The sequence below is a fragment of the Chelonia mydas genome, chromosome 22 (assembly GCF_015237465.2).
Source record: "Chelonia mydas isolate rCheMyd1 chromosome 22, rCheMyd1.pri.v2, whole genome shotgun sequence".
Classification (NCBI taxonomy): Eukaryota; Metazoa; Chordata; order Testudines; family Cheloniidae; genus Chelonia; species Chelonia mydas.
In genome coordinates, this window is record NC_051262.2 from 3,003,603 (window position 1) to 3,025,352 (window position 21,750).

The following is a 21,750-nucleotide window of genomic DNA, read 5'->3' on the forward strand; positions in this document are numbered from 1 at the left end:
TCCTCAACCGAGTCCATCATCACCCAGTCCAGGTCCAAACTAGCCGACCCAGGGGGTGCATACACCACACCTGGGATCCGGCTGCCATGTGCCAAAAGCTCTGGCAAGCCACAGAGAGTGATGACGTGGGCTACAGAAGAGTAGGCCTGCAAGGCTGAGTGGGGGGTGGCTGAGACCAGCTGAGGCTGACGGGACAGGGCTGAGTGGAGCGAAGGGATCATGTTTCCAAGCCGTGATGGTAATGAATCTGTCCCAGTGGGGTTTACATGGTGGGTAGGCCTGGAAAGCAGATGTTCCCCTAACTGCCAGTGTCTGAGGACCACACAGTCCTGTTGAGACCTGGCCCCTGGGCAGTCCCAGTGGCTCCCTGAGCTTGATGGGTGCTGCTCAGCTGATGGGTTTGTTTTTAAAGGCTGGATGAAAGTTAAACCCACCGGCCACCCCAGTCATGAATAAATGACACGGCGGATACCTAACCTGGCTCCTCCGGGAGGCAGACTGCAAATACTAAGCAACAGCTCATCGAAATCTTGTTTCACCCGCTGAGACTCGGGGTCTCTGGAAACCGTCGTAACTGAGAGCGGTCTCCCCACCCTGACTCAGCTCTGAAAGCTCCCCCCAGCCCGTGGGAAGGTGCCAGGGAAATGGTTGGAAGAGGCCACAGGGTAGCTGGCTTTGTGAAGGGGCTGGGTAAGACCATTGCTAGTTTTATGCTCTGGGATAAGGGTGATTGGGTCTTGTGCTTTCACGTTTCAGCTGGCCCCTCCGCAAGGGTCAGGAAGGAAATGTGCCTTTTATGTTCAGCTCTGCACAAATAGCCAGGTGCATTATGGGTTGGAGGCACTGGTTTCCCAGGAAGCACTGGGGCAGGTTCAGATGGACTGATGGATTTTTCTGATATGGCAAATGCTGCCTTCCTCCCCTGAGTGTCTGCTCTGAATGGGGCCCACAATACAGGGTCATTTCTGCAAGGCCAGCTGGGCAGAGATGCCAAGGCTAGGATGGGAGCATCCTCAGATGCAGCCAGACACAGCCCCAGTGCCCAGCTTACATTAGATAGCCTCTCTTGGGAAGGTCCCAGGCAGGTCTCAGTTCTGCATCCTCCTTAGCTCAGTGCATGAAATGACCACAGACGCTGGCTGGGCCTGTCTCGGGGGCCCATGTCTTCAAAGGGAGAAGATGATGCCTTCCCTCGTACTCTGCATCAAGCCCAGGCCGGGGCTTGGCAGCCCCCTCAGGCGCGCACACACAGTGAGAGAGACGGCAGCCCACATTCACTGGAGGGGCAGAGAGGCCCTAGCCTGAAACACAGGTAGGGATTTGTAGGCTGTCGCCTGGAGGTGCTGGGAGGAGAGGGAGGCTGCCCCCCCCCAGCAAGCTACACCCAATAATGGGGCCCTGGGTCTGTTGGTGAGGCAGTTTTCTCTGGAGTCTGTGATAACCTGAAGCTCCAAGCACAGCTAAGGCTTTGGTGCCCTGACCCGCAAGGCTCTGGGCAGCACCCCCAGTCCCTGACCATCAGATCCCAGATCCACCCTTGGGGACTCTTTAGTAGTTTCAATTCAGATTTCCACGGACCTGAGACACCAGGCCAAGGAAATGCGACCGGTGACTCCGTAAAGAGGTGCCTGCATAATAGATCAAGGAAAAGTGATTAAGAAAGGGAAGGGATATGAATAATTGAGGACTAATCAGGGACTATCCAGAGTAACCGGAGACCGAACTGGGCTGCATTTAGGCGGATGGGAGATTGAAAGAGGAGATGGACACGTCCCACTCCCGCACCACAGAGATTATACAGGGCTTCGGGCTCATCAAGAGGTGGAAAAAGTGGCAGCAGGGCTGGGTGCAGAGTGAGAAGCGCCAGCGTGGAGACAGCTAAGGGCGGATGGTCTCTCCCTCAGAGTGACATGGAGACATGGATTATGGAGCAGCAAGGAACTCACCATTTAGAAACCTGCTGAAAATATTTTGCCTTCTCCCAACAGTGGCTTACAGTGAGTAACGTGCTCTGGCTCAGCCAGACCCCTGGGCAATGGCTCCCGTGCAGAAATAATGGGCTAGGTACATTGCTATGGGCCCAGTTGCCCAGCGCCCTGCACCTGTGCGAAGCCAACATGAACGGTCCCATGCTGAGCTGGCAGCCCTTTGCGCTGGGGTACGCGATGAAAGAAGGTGCAGGGCAGCGGTGAACCTGGTCCGACAAATCCATGGGAGGAAGCAAAGAGTTAATTCCAAATAACCAGCGCGCCCAGCCCCCAGTAGTTAGGGGTTGGGGCTTATGTGCAGAAGCAGGAAGGTTTATAACACTCCCCAAAGCTCTTGATAGTCGATATGATATTGATGGGTTAATAATATTCGCACCGATAACTCAGGGCCGTCCTGTGACCAGTATGAACGCTCGGCCCTGTCTGGAACCCTATCAATCGCTTGTGACCCGAGCCATGCTAATCCTGCCAGGTCCTTGAGCAGCTCCCACGCGTGGCTCTCTCCACGTCTGTTCAGATTATCCAGCCCTGGGGCACTGTGCTGGAAAACTCCTCCTGGCTCAGCTGGAGCAAAGGCATACACAGCACAGATTTCGGCAGGCTCCATTTCTCTGTTGCCGCCCACCCCTCCTCTCGGGGGACGCGTCGCTCTCGGTTACATTGATTCCTCTCTGTCCTTAGCTGGAGGGGCTGCCAACTTCCTGGAACAGATTCCCTGTGAAAGGCTGAGCTCGGGGGAGTTCCTAGGGGACAGGACCCCACATCACAGAACCACCCCCATGCTTGGCCGTCTCACCGTGTAGCCTGAGCTCCCCTCTCACCCTGGCAGGATGCAGCTTGTGGGTGGGGGTGCCGCTGCCCCTGTGCTGTGCATCCACAGAGCACTTCAGACTGCAGGGCCAGCCCCGAATGCCCCCCCACACCCCAAGTGTAAACATGGAAGGGCTGGGCCTGGAGCACTGGCTGCCGCTCTGTGACTGTACCGGGTCAAATAGGCTATTTCTGGGACGCCAGCGGCCCCAATTCCCTTTGTGGATCTGGCCCTTGGTCCTTCCTTTTCCCTCGCTGTGTGTTTCCAGACTCTCGCCTGCTAGGAGAACACAGCACGAGTGTTAAGGGCAAAGTTTTAAATTCTGTCCCTTGGGAAACCCTGCTGACACTGGGGGCGACTCCCTTGAGCTCCGGGGGGCACTGTTCTCTTATGCTGACTTCAGTGCCTCTTACCAGCACCTCCCAACCGTCCCCGTATCCATCCTCACAACCCTCCACGAGGCGGACAGTGCTGTATCCCCACTGGGCAGAGGGGAAGTGATGCACCAAGAGGCTGAGTTGACTGGCCCAAGGGAAAGGCTCACGCAGGGAGCCTGTGCCAGAGTAGAGAACTGATCCCCGGTCTCCCGAGTCGCAGGCTGCCGCCCTAACCACTGGCCCATCCTTCCTCTCTTGTTCACCCCAGCTCAGCTACTCCACCCGGGCGATGCGAAGTACGAGGAGCAGGCCATGCGGGGGGTGCGGCACCGCTCCGTGCAGCTGACGTGTGGCGACGTGGTCTCACCCATGGTGGTTTTCTGGAGCTTCACCAAGCTGGGCTCGCTGGTGCCCAGGGCCGTTGCCATCAGCAACGGGATAGAGTCCAAGGTGGAGAAGGCTTCTGCGGCCCTGGGGCAGGTGAGCCTGAGGAACGGCACCCTGGAGGTGAGCGACCTGCAGACGGCTGCCCAAGGGCACTTCATGTGCCAGGCGATGTACGAGGAGGATGGAGAGATCAAAGTGGGCTACTTCTACATAGAGCTGGTCGTGCTGGGTAGGTAGCCTGGAGGCGGCGTCACCTCTGGGACTGTCTGAGCAAGTATATGGAGGCACCAGTCAGGGTCTCCAAACCCTAAACCACGGTCATAGAATCATAGGGTTGGAAGGGACCTCAGGAGGTCGTCTAGTCCAACCCCCTGCTCAAAGCAGGACCAATCCCCAATTTTTGCCCCGATCTCTAAATGGCCCCCTCAAGGATTGAACTCACAACCCTGGGTTTAGCAGGCCAATGCTCAAACCACTGAGCTATCCCTCCCCCCTCCTACTGTGCTCCCTTCTAGAGCGCCCTGTTACAACCCTCGCAGACCCACCCCACTGAAGTGGGGCGCAACCGCAGCAGGCAAACTGAGGCAGGGGGAGGGGAAGTGGGTTGCACCCAAGGTTGCAGGGTGGGACTAGAATCCAGGAGGCCCGATGCCCAACCCATCTCCTCCAATCACTCCCTCATATCCCTGCCGGTGAAGCTGCCCCTGAAATGATGCAAAGATGATGGGAGACGGAAGAGACCCATTTGGTCTCAGCTATTCCACCCTCCCCAGATGTCCCCGGCAATATGTTCTCCGTTGCCTAACCTATTGCGGAAATGCCTAGGACCAGAGACTGCTGTGTTAGGTGCGGTACAAACAGGCAGTCCTTGCCCCAAAGAGCTCAGTGCTCAATGCCTCCAAAAACAGGACTTCCTCTGCTTCCTTCTGGAGGCTCCTCTCCTGGGGACCCTGTGCTACAAGGCCTTGTGTAGCATGGCCAACATTCCCCTCGGTCAAGAGCAGCCCGAAGAGAGCCCTTTGGCACGGGGTTGTGTGATGGGCATGAGTGAGACTGCAGCGCTGTCTGCCCAGCCTTACTGACCTTACCCACAACAGCACACATCTGTGGGCGCATTGGCATTCTCAGCTCCGGGCCCTGGCGTTCTGTGTGCCCTCTGTGCCTGGATCTCACCTGGCTAGAGACTGCCAGGGAGAGAGGGATACCCCCAGGCACCCTGCTGAGCAGAATGGTGTCCTACACGGCCATGCCGCAGTCACAGTCTGCATCACCACACCAGCTGGTGCAAAGCAAAGCAGATGTTCTGCTCAGCAATGTAAGCGGGCGCACGTAGTCCTCTTGAAATCTAGCTGGAGCTGCGGGTGGAGCTGCAGAATTGTGGCCGAATCCCAGTATTCCTGCCAGGGGGGTTACTGTCAGGGATTTTCTGCCGGACCCGTGAGGGGTGTTTTTATCCCACATTTCCTGGGACACCCAGCCGTTCTCAGCTCCTCCCCGTGCAGTGTGTCTGTTCACATGCACTCTGCTGGGTGGGGTTGGGTACACTCCACTGGCAAATACTTCTTGGTTGCTGGGAGATTATCTTCCTGAAGAATGTCGCTCAGTGCCGGGCAGCCACTTCCACTGCCGATGGAAGAGCTCAGTCATCTGTCCAGGGCTCAAAGCCCGCTGGCTTTCTCTTCAGTATTAGCCGCTAACTGGGACTCTCAGAAAGGCAGAACATTCCATAGATTCATTCAGAGAGTTTGAGGCCAGAAGATCCTCTAGTTGGACCTCCTGTATATCAAAGGCCGAAGAAGTTCAGTCCCATCAGGTGTCTATTCCAGCTCACATCAAAGCCATGTGAGCCAGGTGCTGTTAACGTCCTTACCACGATCGCTGGAGATATAAAAAGGGAGAGATTTGGGGCTTCCGAGTCTGTAATTCCAGAGAGAAAACAAACATGGGGACAAGGCAGAGCTGGGAAAATGACTTGCTAATAATTCATTGACTGATGGGTGGGACAAATTGGCGAACAATTCATTGTCTGCTCGGTAGAGCTGGTCAGATAAAGAAAACAAGCGTTGGGGGATTATTTACTCATCAGGGGGTGGGAAAACGCTCTGAATAAACTTCCTGAGAATTGCAACCTGCTCTAGGAATTCTAACACCTGGCGTTTGTCTGATGCCTGCCCTGGGAGTACCCCCTAGAGCACTTTAGGTGTCAGTAAACTGACCTTGCCCTGGTAAGGAGGGCAAGGATAAATATTGTCATTTACAGATAGGGAAACTGAGGCAGGGGGGCGGTTAGAGCCAACATGTTCAATATTAGCTTCTGATTTGGGGTGCTTCCCTTATTTATTGCTGTGGTGACACCAAGGAGCCCCGCTCATGACCCAGAGCCCCGTGGTGCGAGGCGCTGTACAAACACAGAACAGAAAGACAGTCCCCACCCCAAAGAGCTTACCATCTAAGTCTAAGACGAGAGACAGGTGGCTACAGACAGATGGATGGGGAGAAAAAGGAGGCAATATCGGCTAGCACGACCGGCCATGGTCTCAGCTGGTTGTCAAGCTCTTACAGGCGTTACAGCAGAGAGGAGCCCCTGCAGCTCCTACAGCTCCATTTGGGATTGTGTGTGCTGAGCAGCTCTGAGAATCAGGCCATGGGAGTGTCGAGTTGGGCACCCAAAATCAGAGGCCGCACCCGGCTCTGTTGGTTCACATTTTAATGGTGGGGGCGGGGTGCTCCCTCCTCCCGGGGCCCCTCTGATCCGAATCGTGCAGAGGTTTTCAATCTGCCCTGGGCACAGAATCAATCAAGTGCAGCATCAAAGAGAGCCTCCAGCAGCCAAGAGCAGTGACACATGTTCAGCTGCCTGTGAGGCAGCCGGGCCAAGTGACAGTGGCTGGCTCCAGCAAGACAGACACAGCAAGCGCTCTCGCTCAAATGGTCGCCAGCCGGCAGCGCTGACGGCTCTGGGGTGGACACTGCTCCTCTGTGAAACCAGGGGGCTGAGAGTCCACTGGCGAGGCCCAAACTAGCCTTGGCGTCACCAACCCCAAGAGGTCAAAAATCTTGAGACAGGTGCCCCCCCAAATTCACAAGAGTGGCTTTAAAATCCTGAGATTTATAAAAAAGAGGACGTTTTGGGACTTTGGGGGGGGGGGACTTTTTGGCTGCCTTGGGTCACGTTTACGCACTTTTCTCCGCAGCCACTTGCTTTTTTTCATGCCAGCTGGGAAGCTTGTGTTATCGCCTGACTCCAGGAGCTGGGGTTTAAGAAAAACACCAAATATCATCAGGCTCATAATAAAAGCATGAGAGATGGCAGCATAGCAGCCAGCCACTGGATTCCTGTGGTGCCTGGCGGGGCGACCAGAGTTAGTCACCAACGGACCCACCTAGGACAGGCGTGTCCCCAGCGCAGATACATGTGTGCACGGTGGGGACAGGCTGCTGCCCCTGGGCTGAGTGGAGAATTCTGATCAGGGAGCCTTTTGTATCCACTTCGCTCTTGCTGGGCACCACTGTAAATGGCTCCACCAAGTGCAAAGCAGCAGAGAATCCGAGGCCTGGAGGGGCCTAGACTAATTCCCGGATCCAGACATCCCTAGGGAGGTTGAAACCAGGATCTGGATGGTTGCTAGGGCGCTGCCCTATTGACAGGAGAGTTACTGCTGGGTCTGGGGCACTGGATGTTTGTTAGAAGGAGAACTCAGGGCATTTATCCCCAAACTCAGCTCTCTGCTCCCCCGACCCAGAGCTCTCATTGACGTCAGCGGGCATCGGCTCTCCCCCATGGCGCACCAGCTCAGTCCGCGGATGGCTCTGGTACCTGGCACTGCGCAGAGCCCGGCAGCTGGGTCATGGGGCTTGGCCGGACCCTGTACAGTTCTCCCCCTGGGGTGAGCGGTCAGAGCGAGATCCCACGAGAGCACCGGGGTGGTACAGCACTCCGGGGCCCAGCACGCATCTCGCCAGGGCAGGGTGAGAGGGGATTGCTCTCCCCCATTCCCAGAGCGGGGGGCTGGGGAGAGCTGCCCTCCCACCCCTGCTGCCCCCTCGGGCCAGGGAAGGAAGACGTGGTCTGATCCAGGAAATGCCTTCTTCATGTACTTCTCCTTCCCCAGCATGCCTGGTCAGGTCCCAGTGCCCTGCTAGCCCCATCTCTGTGGAGGGCAGCCAGCTGACTTGGGCTGGGAGCTGGCCAGCCCCTCTCCTGGCTCTGTGACGAACCATCTGGGTAGCTCCCCCCTAGACCCTGGGCTCCAGCAGGCTTCGGAGAGTGAATGCTGCCGCTGGCCCACGTGCCCCCGTGCCCCAGCTCATCCGCACCAGGGCTTGGAGACTCGCGGCCCCCCTGTTCAATCCTTCAGAACCAGTGGGCTGCTGGGAAGCCTTAATCTTCTTCCCTCGCCCCACCACCTGGCCAACCTCCCACTGCCCCCTTCCCCAGCCACTCATGGCTCCCCGGCCCCTCTGACCTCCTCCCCGCCCTGTCCCCCCTCAGCTGTCTCTGCAGGACTGTCCAGCCCCTCCTGCTGCCCCACCTCCCTCTGAGCGGCCATCTGTGCTGAATGATCATCCTGGACAATGCTGCATTGGGAGCAGCTTCCATCGTGGGGGGCTGACTGACCTCTCCTCTTCACGTTTCCCTCGAACCTTCCCTCTGTCTCTAGCAATGCGTTAGCGTGAGTCTGAAGGGCACAGCATCAAAATCACACGCCTGGGAGTGCAACGGACGAGATTCTAATCGCAAGGGCTGGCTTGGAAAAGAACGGAGCCGGTCATAATGGAAGGGATTAGTATGAAAGGAATGGCTTGGGTGAGATGGGACTGGAGCCAGCTGGATGGAGAGCCTGGGGGACGTGGGGCGAGGGCTGGAACGGGGCGGTTCAGAATGGATTGGATGGGGAACGGGGCAGAGTGCACCGCAAGAGGCTGCAGTGGGTGAGATCACATCTGAGCTGTGTGCTTGGTCCCCCCTAGTTCCCGTTGCGAAGCCCTTCCTGCAGATGACCGACCCCACGCCGGTAGAAGGCACGGTGGTGACGATGACGTGTGCGGTGAAGGAGGGGACGCCCCCCGTCGGGTACTCCTGGCACCGCCACACCAACCGGGAGGGTGCGGTGGCTGTCGCGGAAGCGGCCAGCGGGCTGCTGATCCTGACGGCGGCTAACCGGACTCACATGGGCTGGTACGCCTGCACCGCCCACAACGAGGTCAACAGCCAGACCAGCGACAGGATGTATCTTGACGTGATTTGTAAGTGACCTGCAGGCAGGAGCAAACAGGTCCTGCCCCTCTGCTCTGCCGTCACACGCCCCGCTCAAGGGCCCGATCCGGCCAGCTGCTGAGTGCCCGTAACCCCTACCAAGGCCGGTGGAACTGGGGTGCTCAGCACCTCCCAGCACTGGGCCCCAAAAGAGCGACTCCAGAGAACATAACCAGGGCTTCCAAACTCTTTTCCGCCTGGCCCAGAATCCTTTGTGCTGGCTTCCCAGGCACCTCTGGGCATGTGGGCCAAGCACCATCCCTGCTGCCCCAGTGTCTGACAAGGACCGAAGATTTGGAATGGGAATAAGATTATGATCCCCCCAGAAAACAACCGCTGGCAACCACTTTGGGGTCATAACCCCATCCCTGCCCCCAGCATTGGGGGTCAGAGCAGACCCCGCTGCCATTCCTGGGCTACAGAGCCCCACGTCCTATTCCTGGACCAAAAAGATTCAGATAAACAATCCAGCTGCCGGACGGTCACCTGAACCGGACGGTCACCCTCCCCTTCCTGCCATCAGCCTGGTGCTAACCACCTCCCGCTTCATTCTGCAGATGGCCCTGATGAACCCGTGATCAACGTTGAGCCGTTTGCTATTAACCAGAACGGCTTCTCAGCTAATGAGCAGGAGGAGGTGATCCTGACCTGCCTGGCCCCTTCCAACCCGCCCAGCCACTACATCTGGTTTTACAACAGCTCCCAGATTTACTCCGGCCAGAAGTACGTGATAGCCAAGATCTCCCGGACTCAGACGGGCACCTACACCTGCCTGGCCCAAAACACACACCTCAATACGCGCACTCAGACCACCATCCTCCTCACCGTCTACTGTAAGTGCGTCCTTCCCAGTGGCTGGGCACACGGCCACGTGGGTATGCTCTCTCTCTGGCATGTGCAGCTGCATCCCCCTGCTGGTCCCATCTCCTCTGTCCTCTGCATTTCGCCCCCTTACTTCCCTTCTTTGATTCTCATGGTCACCCGTTAGCGAAAGAGGTACCAGGAAGCTAGGGAAGAGCTCTCCAAGTTTGAGAGTGGGTAGTTTAAGTCTCGTGAGAAGACCGGAGAGGTTTCTACCTCCGTTGGTCCCGAATGATCCAGACCAAGCAGGGACCCATCCTTTGTGAGAGCAGAAGAGCCCCTTCCACAGGACGGGTATCGCTCAGTGCTCAGCTCCTCGGGACAGAAGGGGGGCAGCGCTGTGAGACTGATGGTGTGTGTGGCCTAAGGCAGCCGTTGTGTTCTTTCCAGTCGGGCTCCTCCAGCTGGGCTGGCAGGACTGTGGGGGAGCAGAGAGGGGGCTTGTGCATGATCCAGAGGTAGGTCGTCGAGCAGAGGATCATGAAGAGGGACTGTTTGCTGACAGCTGTGGGGAGTAAACACCTGTGTGGATGGTTCCACTTGGTTTGGATCTCCAGCTTTGGTCTGCTCCGCTGTGGTGCATGAGGGCCCGGAGAGTGTGCCGCTGGGAGAGGCACTGGGCCTAGTGATGACGGCGACTGGGGAGCGGAAATGCGTAAGCGAACTGAATTCCCTGCTAAATCCTGAGGCCCCTGAGCCGGTAGCTTTGATCCTGGGAACATCCACCTGCTCCCCCTTCATTTAGTCCAGGTGTCAAGCCCTCCAAGCCCTTTCAAAGCAGAGCCAGCCATTCGAGGGGCCAGATTTCTGGGAGAGGCCACTGGACATGTTCCAAGATATTGATCGGGGGGATGCTGGCAGCCAGGGAGGCTGGGATGGAGAAACTGTCATGGGGGGCTGGAGGGGATCTTGGCAGGTGGGTTGGGGGCTTGTCACAAGGAGAGCAGGGGGATTTGGGCAGATCAGCGAGCTGGAAGGGCGGGTCATGGGGACAGGGTGGATTCCGGCAGCTGGAAAGCATCACTCGAGGGAGAGGCTTGCCATGAGGGTGCTGGAGGGTTGTGGCTGCCTGGGGAGGGGTTGACTCTAGGCAACAACTGGCACTGAAACTGTGACACTTGCAAAGCTGGCACCTGCCTGAAGATCGGTGTCAGGTCACGCTGTGTCCAAATGTCTCTGGCTCCGCACAGTGGGGGAGACATCTTGCGGACTGACCCCGGCGCGCCAGAGAGTCTCCGAGTCGCTGGGTCGCCGTCCCGTCCCCGGCACGCCAGAGTGTCTCAGAAATGCTGGGTCGCCGTCCCGTCCCCGGCTTGCTGCTTTCTGCCTCTTGTTCCGCATGTTACCACCTTAGCACTGACAGCGGCCAGGGCCTGCCCAGCACGTCTCGGGCTTTGTGATCCAAACCCACGTCGCAGGCCGCCGAGCACCCTGTGCTCTCCCAGCTCCCCTCCATTGCTCCTACAGTGCTTCACCAGGCAGCTGGGCCCATCGGGAGGAGCCCACAGAGCCACACAGGCAGAGCTGCCACATGGTCCCCGGCGCGCTGGCCCCAGTGCAGCTCCTGCGCACGGCAGCCCCGGGCAGCAGGCCTTGTCTTCTTCCCGGTGTTGCTAACGCCTCTTGCTGTTGATACAATCTTTGCCCCACGCACAGATCTGCCCGAGGGGAAGCCCAGCTGCACACCAGTCCCTGCTGCCAATTTCCGGGACATTGCTCTGCAGTGTTCGTGGCCTGGTGGGTTCCCCCCAGCGCGGCTGCGGTGGGTGAGATCCGGCCGGGAAGCAGACGCTGTGGCGTCCTACTCCAATGCTACCAGAATCCAGCGAGGGGTGGACATCCGGAACGGCAGCTCGTACGCCTGCCTGGCCTCCCACCCAGCGCTCAGAGAGGATGCTGTCTGCACCACCACTGTATGTAAGTACCCTCGCCCTGCCCCCTCAGTGCCGCCCAGGAATGGAAACACCACTGCCCCTTCCCTGAGGCAGCCGGGTCCTGTGCTCTGCCCCCTGAGAGCCCACGCCAGCTTGTGGAGATGGAGTCTCCAGCTGGCGGGTAGAAACAAGGCTGACGCTGTGGAAAGCAGCTCTCCAAACAAGGGCGCAGTTCCTCCCTGCTTACTGGAAGGCCTCAAGTGGACATTCAGGGCTCCAGGGGCCCTGGGTAGATGGCACCATTCGTCTGGCAACAGGGAGCTACGTGGGTACTGCATGGCCGCAGCGGTGTGACATGGCTAGTGAAGGTGACTTGTGTAGGAGCTGGCCTTGCTCGGGCTCTCATTCCCAGAACTGAAATAGGAACAAGGTGCTGATGCCCCCAGTGCAAACACTGGTCCTACAGGCGAGACGGCTGCGGCGTCAGGAATCTGTGCAGCCATGAGACTAACTCCCCAGGCTCGCCTGTATTCCAGAACCACTTCGCTCTTGTTTGTGAAGTGCCCGGAGGCCATGAAATCACTTCCAGGGCCTGCAAAACCCCATCGCGGTGCCAGGTCCCATCGTGTCCCGCTGACGGCTTTGCCCAATGGGATGATGTCACTCATCCCGTCCCATCGCGATGAACCAACCCAGCGTCACGACATAAATGTCCCAGGGTTGCTTGTGCCTGACAAAGATGATGGGCTCGGCGGGCTGTGCTGGTCCCGTGGAAGCAGACACAGGTGGTGCAAACCCCAGAGGGTGCTGTGGTCAGCAAGCTAGCCCAGCACCCGGGGGACTCAGGACTCCCAAGGGAGGCACAGGGAGATCTCCAGGGACGTGGAGGAATGTTAGGGATGGTCCCTGCATGGCCTGGTCTGGTCCGTCAGTAGAGATAACTCTAACGGGCTGGAGAGCCTATGGGACTGTACCTTAGCTTCCCCGCTTGGGCATGGGTTTTTAAGACTCCTTTCCCACGTACGTGTGGCTGAGACTTTGGTGTCTTGGCAACTGTCCCAGCTTTAGGCCTGATTCTCCTCTCGCTCACACTGATGAAACTCCATGGAGCTCCCCCCCAAGGGCCAGCGAGCGCTGATTCTCTGGGGTGTTTCCCGCATGAGGCCCAGCGTTTGTACGTCAGAGGTTCTGGGGCAGAAAGTGCCCTTTTGGGGTATTTGGGAACACCCAATTCCTCCCAGTTTATGTGGGGAGAGCAGAGACCGGGGGACCCACATGATGGGATGTGCAGCGTCTCCACCAGGTCGGATGTGGGCAGGGATGCTTGTCTCTAAGATGCTGCTGTCTCTGCCCCCCAGGGGTCCCTGTGGGGAGCCCCACCTGCTCTGCCATGGCTACGAAGCAGAACGAGTTCCTCATGCTGTCCTGCGGTTGGGCAGGAGGCCTGCCCCGCGTCACACTCTGGTGGCGAGACTGGCAGAACCGCGTGCTGGGCGGCTTGAAACCATCCAGCAACATCTACGTCGTGCAAGCCAACAGCACGCTCGGGGGCAAGGAGTTCGCGTGCATCGCAGCCCACCCTCTGCAGGCCAGAGCCACAGAGTGCCTTGTCCGGCTGGGTAAGCAGGCCGGCTGCCATCCGGCGGGGCCGCAGCGGGTCGGGGGCCAGTGAAACCGCTGGCAGAGCAAGTGTGGGGAGCGCGGGTGGGACATGGCACCGGTTCCGCGGTTCCTGGAACCCTGACCGAGAGGCAGATTCCACAGCTTCACGGCAAAGCGGCTGTTGCTTTGAGCCACCCTGGGGGCTGTGGGGATGAGTGGAGTCTCGCCCTTTTCGCCACTGACCCCTGTGCGGGCCAGAAACAGGGAAAATCCACGCTGGGTCCGGCTCATGAGCGCTCTTGAGGAGAGCTGGCTGAAGAGTGTCCCCAGGCGTGTGTCGGAGCCCCAGGCGGGGACCGGGCGCCACGCCTGCCCTTCACTGCCTCCCTCGTTCCTCCCCCCTCCCCCCCAGCCGCAACTCTGCTCCTCCTGCAGCTCCAAGGGCCCTTTACCCCCCTCCCCAGGCCTGGCGGAGGCTGCAGCGAGTCCCCGGTGCCCCCTCCCAGCCCAGATGCTGAAGGGGAAGAAGGCAGGGGCAGAGGAGTTGTCCTATTGCTCATGGGGAGGGAAGGGGGATGAAGGGACAGAGCTGCCCTGAGCTGCTGGGCCCTCTCTGCTCCCCCTCACCCCTCCTGGGAGAATGGGGTCCGCTCCTGAGCTCTTGCTGCCCCCTACCGCTGCTCCACCCCAAGAGGCAGGGCAGGGGGCTGAGGCGGGTTCAGGGACAAGGCTTCGTGAGCTGGCAGATGGGGGAACTGTGCCCCGATGACAGGCGCACTCAGTGCGAATGCTAGGGGAGGCGGCCCTGGCCGGTGGTCTGTGTGCATGTACGAACGGCCTCGTGGGCTCCCACGGCAGTCGTCTTGGGGATTCCTGACTCAGGGCACTCGGTTTGCAGCCCAAAGCGTTCCTCACACGTCAGCGCCCAGAGCAAGGGGCCAGTAGGCCTCACTCGGCCTTCAGTGACACCTGTGCTGTCTAGGGTTGCCAGGTGTCCGGTTTCCAACGGGACTCTGGTGGCTCCTGTCAGCACAGCTGACCTGGCCGTTAAAAGTCTGGTCCGTGGTGCAGCAGGGCTAAGGCAGGCTCCCTGCCTGCCCTGGCTCTGCGCGGCTCCCGGAAGCGGCTGGCATTTCTCTCCGGCTCCTAGGCAGAGGCATGGCCATGGGGGAGTCCACACGCTGCCCCCACCCCGAGTGCTGGTTCTGCAGATCCCATTGGCCAGGAACCATGGCCAATGGGAGCTGCGGGGGCAGGGCCTGCAGGTGAGGGCAGTGCAGAGAGCCGCCTAGCCACATCTCCACCAAGGGGCCATAGGGACATGCAGACAGCTTCCCAGGAGTGGCCTGAGGTAAGTGCTGCCCAGAGTCTGCACCCCGAACCCCCTCCCGCACCCCACCAGCCTGCCCCAGCCCTTAGCCCCCTTCCACACCCAAACTCCCTCCTGGAGCTCATGCCCCACACCCGCTCCCACATTCTGAACCCCTCAGCCCCACCCCCAGCCTGGAGCCCCCTTCTGCACCCCAAACCCTTCATCTCCAGCCTGGAGCCTGTACCCCCAGCCAGAGCCATCACCCCCCTGCACCTCAACCCCCTGCTCCAGTCCAGAGCCCCCTCCCACACTCTGAATCCCTCATTTCTGGCAAAACCCCAGAGCTCACACTGCCAGCCGGAGCCCTCACCCCTTCCTGCACCCCAACCCCCTGCCCCAGCCCGAAGCCCCCAGCCCCTCACACTCTGAACCCCTTGCCCCTATCCCCCAGCCAAGAGCCCCTTCTGCATCCCATACCCCACCAAGGCCCCAGCCCCAGCCCAGTGAAAATGAACAAGTGAACAAGGGTGGGGGAGAGCGAGGGGGAATGGAGTGAGTGGGGGTGGGGCCTTGGAGAAGGGGCGGGGCCTCAGGGCAGGGGTGGGGCAAGGATGTTTGGTTTTCTGAAATCAGACATTTGGCAACCCTAGTGGAGTCCCCCCCCCCGTCATCACCAGGGGTGCCCAGGGGTTGTGGAGGGCAGAATTTGGCCCTGCACTGGAACTGCAAATTAGTTACCAATCCTGGTGATCATGCATGAGCTGGAATAGACCCTGGCTCCCCACCCTGAGCTGGGCCGCTCCGGGCTCCCTGCAGGGCTGACGGGGCAGAGCCCGGCTCCCCACCCCGGGCTCCCTGCAGGGCTGACGGGGCAGAGCCCGGCTCCCCTCCCCGGGCTCCCTGCAGGGCTCACGGGGCAGAGCCCGGCTCCCCTCCCCGGGCTCCCTGCAGGGCTGACGGGGCAGAGCCCGGCTCCCCTCCCCGGGCTCCCTGCAGGGCTCACGGGACAGACCCCGGCTCCCCACCCCGGGCTCCCTGCAGGGCTGACGGGGCAGAGCCCGGCTCCCCTCCCCGGGCTCCCTGCAGGGCTGACGGGGCAGAGCCCGGCTCCCCTCCCCGGGCTCCCTGCAGGGCTCACGGGCAGACCCCGGCTCCCCTCCCGGGGCTCCCTGCAGGGCTGACGGGCAGACCCCGGCTCCCCTCCCGGGGCTCCCTGCAGGGCTGACGGGGCAGAGCCCGGCTCCCCTCCCCGGGCTCCCTGCAGGGCTGACTGGGCAGAGCCCGGCTCCCCTCCCCGGGCTCCCTGCAGGGCTGACGGGGCAGAGCCCGGCTCCCCTCCCCGGGCTCCCTGCAGGGCTGACGGGGCAGAGCCCGGCTCCCCTCCCCGGGCTCCCTGCAGGGCTCACGGGGCAGAGCCCGGCTCCCCTCCCCGGGCTCCCTGCAGGGCTGACGGGGCAGACCCCGGCTCCCCTCCCCGGGCTCCCTGCAGGGCTGACGGGGCAGAGCCCGGCTCCCCTCCCCGGGCTCCCTGCAGGGCTGACGGGGCAGAGCCCGGCTCCCCTCCCCGGGCTCCCTGCAGGGCTGACGGGCAGACCCCGGCTCCCCTCCCGGGGCTCCCTGCAGGGCTGACGGGGCAGACCCCGGCTCCCCTCCCCGGGCTCCCTGCAGGGCTCACGGGCAGACCCCGGCTCCCCTCCCGGGGCTCCCTGCAGGGCTGACGGGGCAGAGCCCGGCTCCCCTCCCCGGGCTCCCTGCAGGGCTGACGGGCAGACCCCGGCTCCCCTCCCGGGGCTCCCTGCAGGGCTGACGGGGCAGACCCCGGCTCCCCTCCCCGGGCTCCCTGCAGGGCTCACGGGCAGACCCCGGCTCCCCTCCCGGGGCTCCCTGCAGGGCTGACAGGGCAGAGCCCGGCTCCCCACCCCGGGCTCCCTGCAGGGCTCACGGGCAGACCCCGGCTCCCCTCCCGGGGCTCCCTGCAGGGCTGACGGGGCAGAGCCCGGCTCCCCTCCCCGGGCTCCCTGCAGGGCTGACGGGCAGACCCCGGCTCCCCTCCCGGGGCTCCCTGCAGGGCTGACGGGCAGACCCCGGCTCCCCTCCCGGGGCTCCCTGCAGGGCTGACCGGGCAGAGCCCGGCTCCCCACCCCGGGCTCCCTGCAGGGCTGACGGGGCAGAGCCCGGCTCCCCTCCCCGGGCTCCCTGCAGGGCTCACGGGGCAGAGCCCGGCTCCCCTCCCCGGGCTCCCTGCAGGGCTGACGGGGCAGAGCCCGGCTCCCCTCCCCGGGCTCCCTGCAGGGCTGACGGGGCAGACCCCGGCTCCCCTCCCCGGGCTCCCTGCAGGGCTCACGGGGCAGAGCCCGGCTCCCCTCCCCGGGCTCCCTGCAGGGCTGACGGGGCAGAGCCCGGCTCCCCTCCCCGGGCTCCCTGCAGGGCTGACGGGGCAGAGCCCGGCTCCCCTCCCCGGGCTCCCTGCAGGGCTGACGGGGCAGAGCCCGGCTCCCCTCCCCGGGCTCCCTGCAGGGCTGACGGGGCAGAGCCCGGCTCCCCTCCCGGGGCTCCCTGCAGGGCTGACAGGGCAGAGCCCGGCTCCCCACCCCGGGCTCCCTGCAGGGCTGACGGGGCAGAGCCCGGCTCCCCTCCCCGGGCTCCCTGCAGGGCTGACGGGCAGACCCCGGCTCCCCTCCCGGGGCTCCCTGCAGGGCTGACGGGGCAGAGCCCGGCTCCCCTCCCCGGGCTCCCTGCAGGGCTGACGGGGCAGAGCCCGGCTCCCCTCCCCGGGCTCCCTGCAGGGCTGACGGGCAGACCCCGGCTCCCCTCCCCGGGCTCCCTGCAGGGCTGACTGGGCAGAGCCCGGCTCCCCTCCCCGGGCTCCCTGCAGGGCTGACGGGCAGACCCCGGCTCCCCTCCCGGGGCTCCCTGCAGGGCTGACGGGGCAGACCCCGGCTCCCCTCCCCGGGCTCCCTGCAGGGCTGACGGGCAGACCCCAGCTCCCCTCCCGGGGCTCCCTGCAGGGCTGACGGGCAGAGCCCGGCTCCCCTCCCGGGGCTCCCTGCAGGGCTGACAGGGCAGAGCCCGGCTCCCCACCCCGGGCTCCCTGCAGGGCTGACGGGGCCGAGCCCGGCTCCCCACCCCGGGCTCCCTGCAGGGCTCACGGGCAGAGCCCGGCTCCCCTCCCCGGGCTCCCTGCAGGGCTGACGGGGCAGAGCCCGGCTCCCCTCCCCGGGCTCCCTGCAGGGCTGACGGGGCAGACCCCGGCTCCCCTCCCCGGGCTCCCTGCAGGGCTCACGGGGCAGACCCCGGCTCCCCTCCCCGGGCTCCCTGCAGGGCTGACGGGGCAGAGCCCGGCTCCCCTCCCGGGGCTCCCTGCAGGGCTGACAGGGCAGAGCCCGGCTCCCCACCCCGGGCTCCCTGCAGGGCTGACGGGGCAGAGCCCGGCTCCCCTCCCCGGGCTCCCTGCAGGGCTGACGGGCAGACCCCGGCTCCCCTCCCGGGGCTCCCTGCAGGGCTGACGGGGCAGAGCCCGGCTCCCCTCCCCGGGCTCCCTGCAGGGCTGACGGGGCAGAGCCCGGCTCCCCTCCCCGGGCTCCCTGCAGGGCTGACGGGCAGACCCCGGCTCCCCTCCCCGGGCTCCCTGCAGGGCTGACTGGGCAGAGCCCGGCTCCCCTCCCCGGGCTCCCTGCAGGGCTGACGGGCAGACCCCGGCTCCCCTCCCGGGGCTCCCTGCAGGGCTGACGGGGCAGACCCCGGCTCCCCTCCCCGGGCTCCCTGCAGGGCTGACGGGCAGACCCCAGCTCCCCTCCCGGGGCTCCCTGCAGGGCTGACGGGCAGAGCCCGGCTCCCCTCCCGGGGCTCCCTGCAGGGCTGACAGGGCAGAGCCCGGCTCCCCACCCCGGGCTCCCTGCAGGGCTGACGGGGCAGAGCCCGGCTCCCCACCCCGGGCTCCCTGCAGGGCTCACGGGCAGAGCCCGGCTCCCCTCCCCGGGCTCCCTGCAGGGCTGACGGGGCAGAGCCCGGCTCCCCTCCCCGGGCTCCCTGCAGGGCTGACGGGGCAGACCCCGGCTCCCCTCCCCGGGCTCCCTGCAGGGCTCACGGGGCAGACCCCGGCTCCCCTCCCCGGGCTCCCTGCAGGGCTGACGGGGCAGAGCCCGGCTCCCCTCCCCGGGTTCCCTGCAGGGCTGACGGGGCAGACCCCGGCTCCCCTCCCCGGGCTCCCTGCAGGGCTGACGGGGCAGAGCCCGGCTCCCCTCCCCGGGCTCCCTGCAGGGCTGACGGGGCAGAGCCCGGCTCCCCTCCCCGGGCTCCCTGCAGGGCTGACGGGGCAGAGCCCGGCTCCCCTCCCCGGGCTCCCTGCAGGGCTGACGGGGCAGAGCCCGGCTCCCCTCCCCGGGCTCCCTGCAGGGCTGACGGGGCAGAGCCCGGCTCCCCTCCCCGGGCTCCCTGCAGGGCTGACGGGGCAGAGCCCGGCTCCCCTCCCCGGGCTCCCTGCACGGCTGACGGGGCAGACCCCGGCTCCCCTCCCCGGGCTCCCTGCAGGGCTGACGGGCAGACCCCGGCTCCCCACCCGGGGCTCCCTGCAGGGCTGACGGGGCAGAGCCCGGCTCCCCTCCCCGGGCTCCCTGCAGGGCTGACGGGCAGACCCCGGCTCCCCTCCCCGGGCTCCCTGCAGGGCTGACGGGCAGACCCCGGCTCCCCTCCCGGGGCTCCCTGCAGGGCTGACGGGGCAGACCCCGGCTCCCCTCCCCGGGCTCCCTGCAGGGCTCACGGGCAGACCCCGGCTCCCCTCCCGGGGCTCCCTGCAGGGCTGACGGGGCAGAGCCCGGCTCCCCTCCCCGGGCTCCCTGCAGGGCTGACGGGCAGACCCCGGCTCCCCTCCCGGGGCTCCCTGCAGGGCTGACGGGGCAGACCCCGGCTCCCCTCCCCGGGCTCCCTGCAGGGCTCACGGGCAGACCCCGGCTCCCCTCCCGGGGCTCCCTGCAGGGCTGACAGGGCAGAGCCCGGCTCCCCACCCCGGGCTCCCTGCAGGGCTCACGGGCAGACCCCGGCTCCCCTCCCGGGGCTCCCTGCAGGGCTGACGGGGCAGAGCCCGGCTCCCCTCCCCGGGCTCCCTGCAGGGCTGACGGGCAGACCCCGGCTCCCCTCCCGGGGCTCCCTGCAGGGCTGACGGGCAGACCCCGGCTCCCCTCCCGGGGCTCCCTGCAGGGCTGACAGGGCAGAGCCCGGCTCCCCACCCCGGGCTCCCTGCAGGGCTGACGGGGCAGAGCCCGGCTCCCCTCCCCGGGCTCCCTGCAGGGCTCACGGGGCAGAGCCCGGCTCCCCTCCCCGGGCTCCCTGCAGGGCTGACGGGGCAGAGCCCGGCTCCCCTCCCCGGGCTCCCTGCAGGGCTGACGGGGCAGACCCCGGCTCCCCTCCCCGGGCTCCCTGCAGGGCTCACGGGGCAGAGCCCGGCTCCCCTCCCCGGGCTCCCTGCAGGGCTGACGGGGCAGAGCCCGGCTCCCCTCCCCGGGCTCCCTGCAGGGCTGACGGGGCAGAGCCCGGCTCCCCTCCCCGGGCTCCCTGCAGGGCTGACGGGGCAGAGCCCGGCTCCCCTCCCCGGGCTCCCTGCAGGGCTGACGGGGCAGAGCCCGGCTCCCCTCCCGGGGCTCCCTGCAGGGCTGACCGGGCAGAGCCCGGCTCCCCACCCCGGGCTCCCTGCAGGGCTGACGGGGCAGAGCCCGGCTCCCCTCCCCGGGCTCCCTGCAGGGCTGACGGGCAGACCCCGGCTCCCCTCCCGGGGCTCCCTGCAGGGCTGACGGGGCAGAGCCCGGCTCCCCTCCCCGGGCTCCCTGCAGGGCTGACGGGGCAGAGCCCGGCTCCCCTCCCCGGGCTCCCTGCAGGGCTGACGGGCAGACCCCGGCTCCCCTCCCCGGGCTCCCTGCAGGGCTGACTGGGCAGACCCCGGCTCCCCTCCCCGGGCTCCCTGCAGGGCTGACGGGCAGACCCCGGCTCCCCTCCCGGGGCTCCCTGCAGGGCTGACGGGGCAGACCCCGGCTCCCCTCCCCGGGCTCCCTGCAGGGCTGACGGGCAGACCCCAGCTCCCCTCCCGGGGCTCCCTGCAGGGCTGACGGGCAGAGCCCGGCTCCCCTCCCGGGGCTCCCTGCAGGGCTGACAGGGCAGAGCCCGGCTCCCCACCCCGGGCTCCCTGCAGGGCTGACGGGGCAGAGCCCGGCTCCCCACCCCGGGCTCCCTGCAGGGCTCACGGGCAGAGCCCGGCTCCCCTCCCCGGGCTCCCTGCAGGGCTGACGGGGCAGAGCCCGGCTCCCCTCCCCGGGCTCCCTGCAGGGCTGACGGGGCAGACCCCGGCTCCCCTCCCCGGGCTCCCTGCAGGGCTCACGGGGCAGACCCCGGCTCCCCTCCCCGGGCTCCCTGCAGGGCTGACGGGGCAGAGCCCGGCTCCCCTCCCCGGGTTCCCTGCAGGGCTGACGGGGCAGACCCCGGCTCCCCTCCCCGGGCTCCCTGCAGGGCTGACGGGGCAGAGCCCGGCTCCCCTCCCCGGGCTCCCTGCAGGGCTGACGGGGCAGAGCCCGGCTCCCCTCCCCGGGCTCCCTGCAGGGCTCACGGGGCAGAGCCCGGCTCCCCTCCCCGGGCTCCCTGCAGGGCTGACGGGGCAGACCCCGGCTCCCCTCCCCGGGCTCCCTGCAGGGCTGACGGGGCAGAGCCCGGCTCCCCTCCCCGGGCTCCCTGCAGGGCTGACGGGGCAGAGCCCGGCTCCCCTCCCCGGGCTCCCTGCACGGCTGACGGGGCAGACCCCGGCTCCCCTCCCCGGGCTCCCTGCAGGGCTGACGGGCAGACCCCGGCTCCCCTCCCGGGGCTCCCTGCAGGGCTGACGGGGCAGAGCCCGGCTCCCCTCCCCGGGCTCCCTGCAGGGCTGACGGGCAGACCCCGGCTCCCCTCCCGGGGCTCCCTGCAGGGCTGACGGGCAGACCCCGGCTCCCCTCCCGGGGCTCCCTGCAGGGCTGACAGGGCAGAGCCCGGCTCCCCACCCCGGGCTCCCTGCAGGGCTGACGGGGCAGAGCCCGGCTCCCCTCCCCGGGCTCCCTGCAGGGCTGACGGGGCAGAGCCCGGCTCCCCTCCCCGGGCTCCCTGCAGGGCTGACGGGGCAGAGCCCGGCTCCCCTCCCCGGGCTCCCTGCAGGGCTGACGGGGCAGAGCCCGGCTCCCCTCCCGGGGCTCCCTGCAGGGCTGACAGGGCAGAGCCCGGCTCCCCACCCCGGGCTCCCTGCAGGGCTGACGGGGCAGAGCCCGGCTC

General features: G+C 65.2%; 1 protein-coding gene across 1 annotated transcript in view; it reads left to right on the top strand.

Annotated features, from left to right (window-relative positions):
* The first annotated feature begins 1,762 nt into the window (after nt 1–1,762).
* VSIG10L2 (V-set and immunoglobulin domain containing 10 like 2) overlaps nt 1,763–21,750 on the top strand; it is a 38,965-nt gene continuing 18,977 nt past the window's right edge. Inside the window, exons 1-6 of the mRNA XM_037882087.2 lie at nt 1,763–1,853; nt 3,445–3,792; nt 8,535–8,810; nt 9,378–9,653; nt 11,338–11,598; nt 12,914–13,174. Of these exons, the coding sequence (XP_037738015.2) occupies nt 1,763–1,853; nt 3,445–3,792; nt 8,535–8,810; nt 9,378–9,653; nt 11,338–11,598; nt 12,914–13,174 (1,513 nt within the window). The remainder of the gene's footprint in view (nt 1,854–3,444; nt 3,793–8,534; nt 8,811–9,377; nt 9,654–11,337; nt 11,599–12,913; nt 13,175–21,750) is intronic.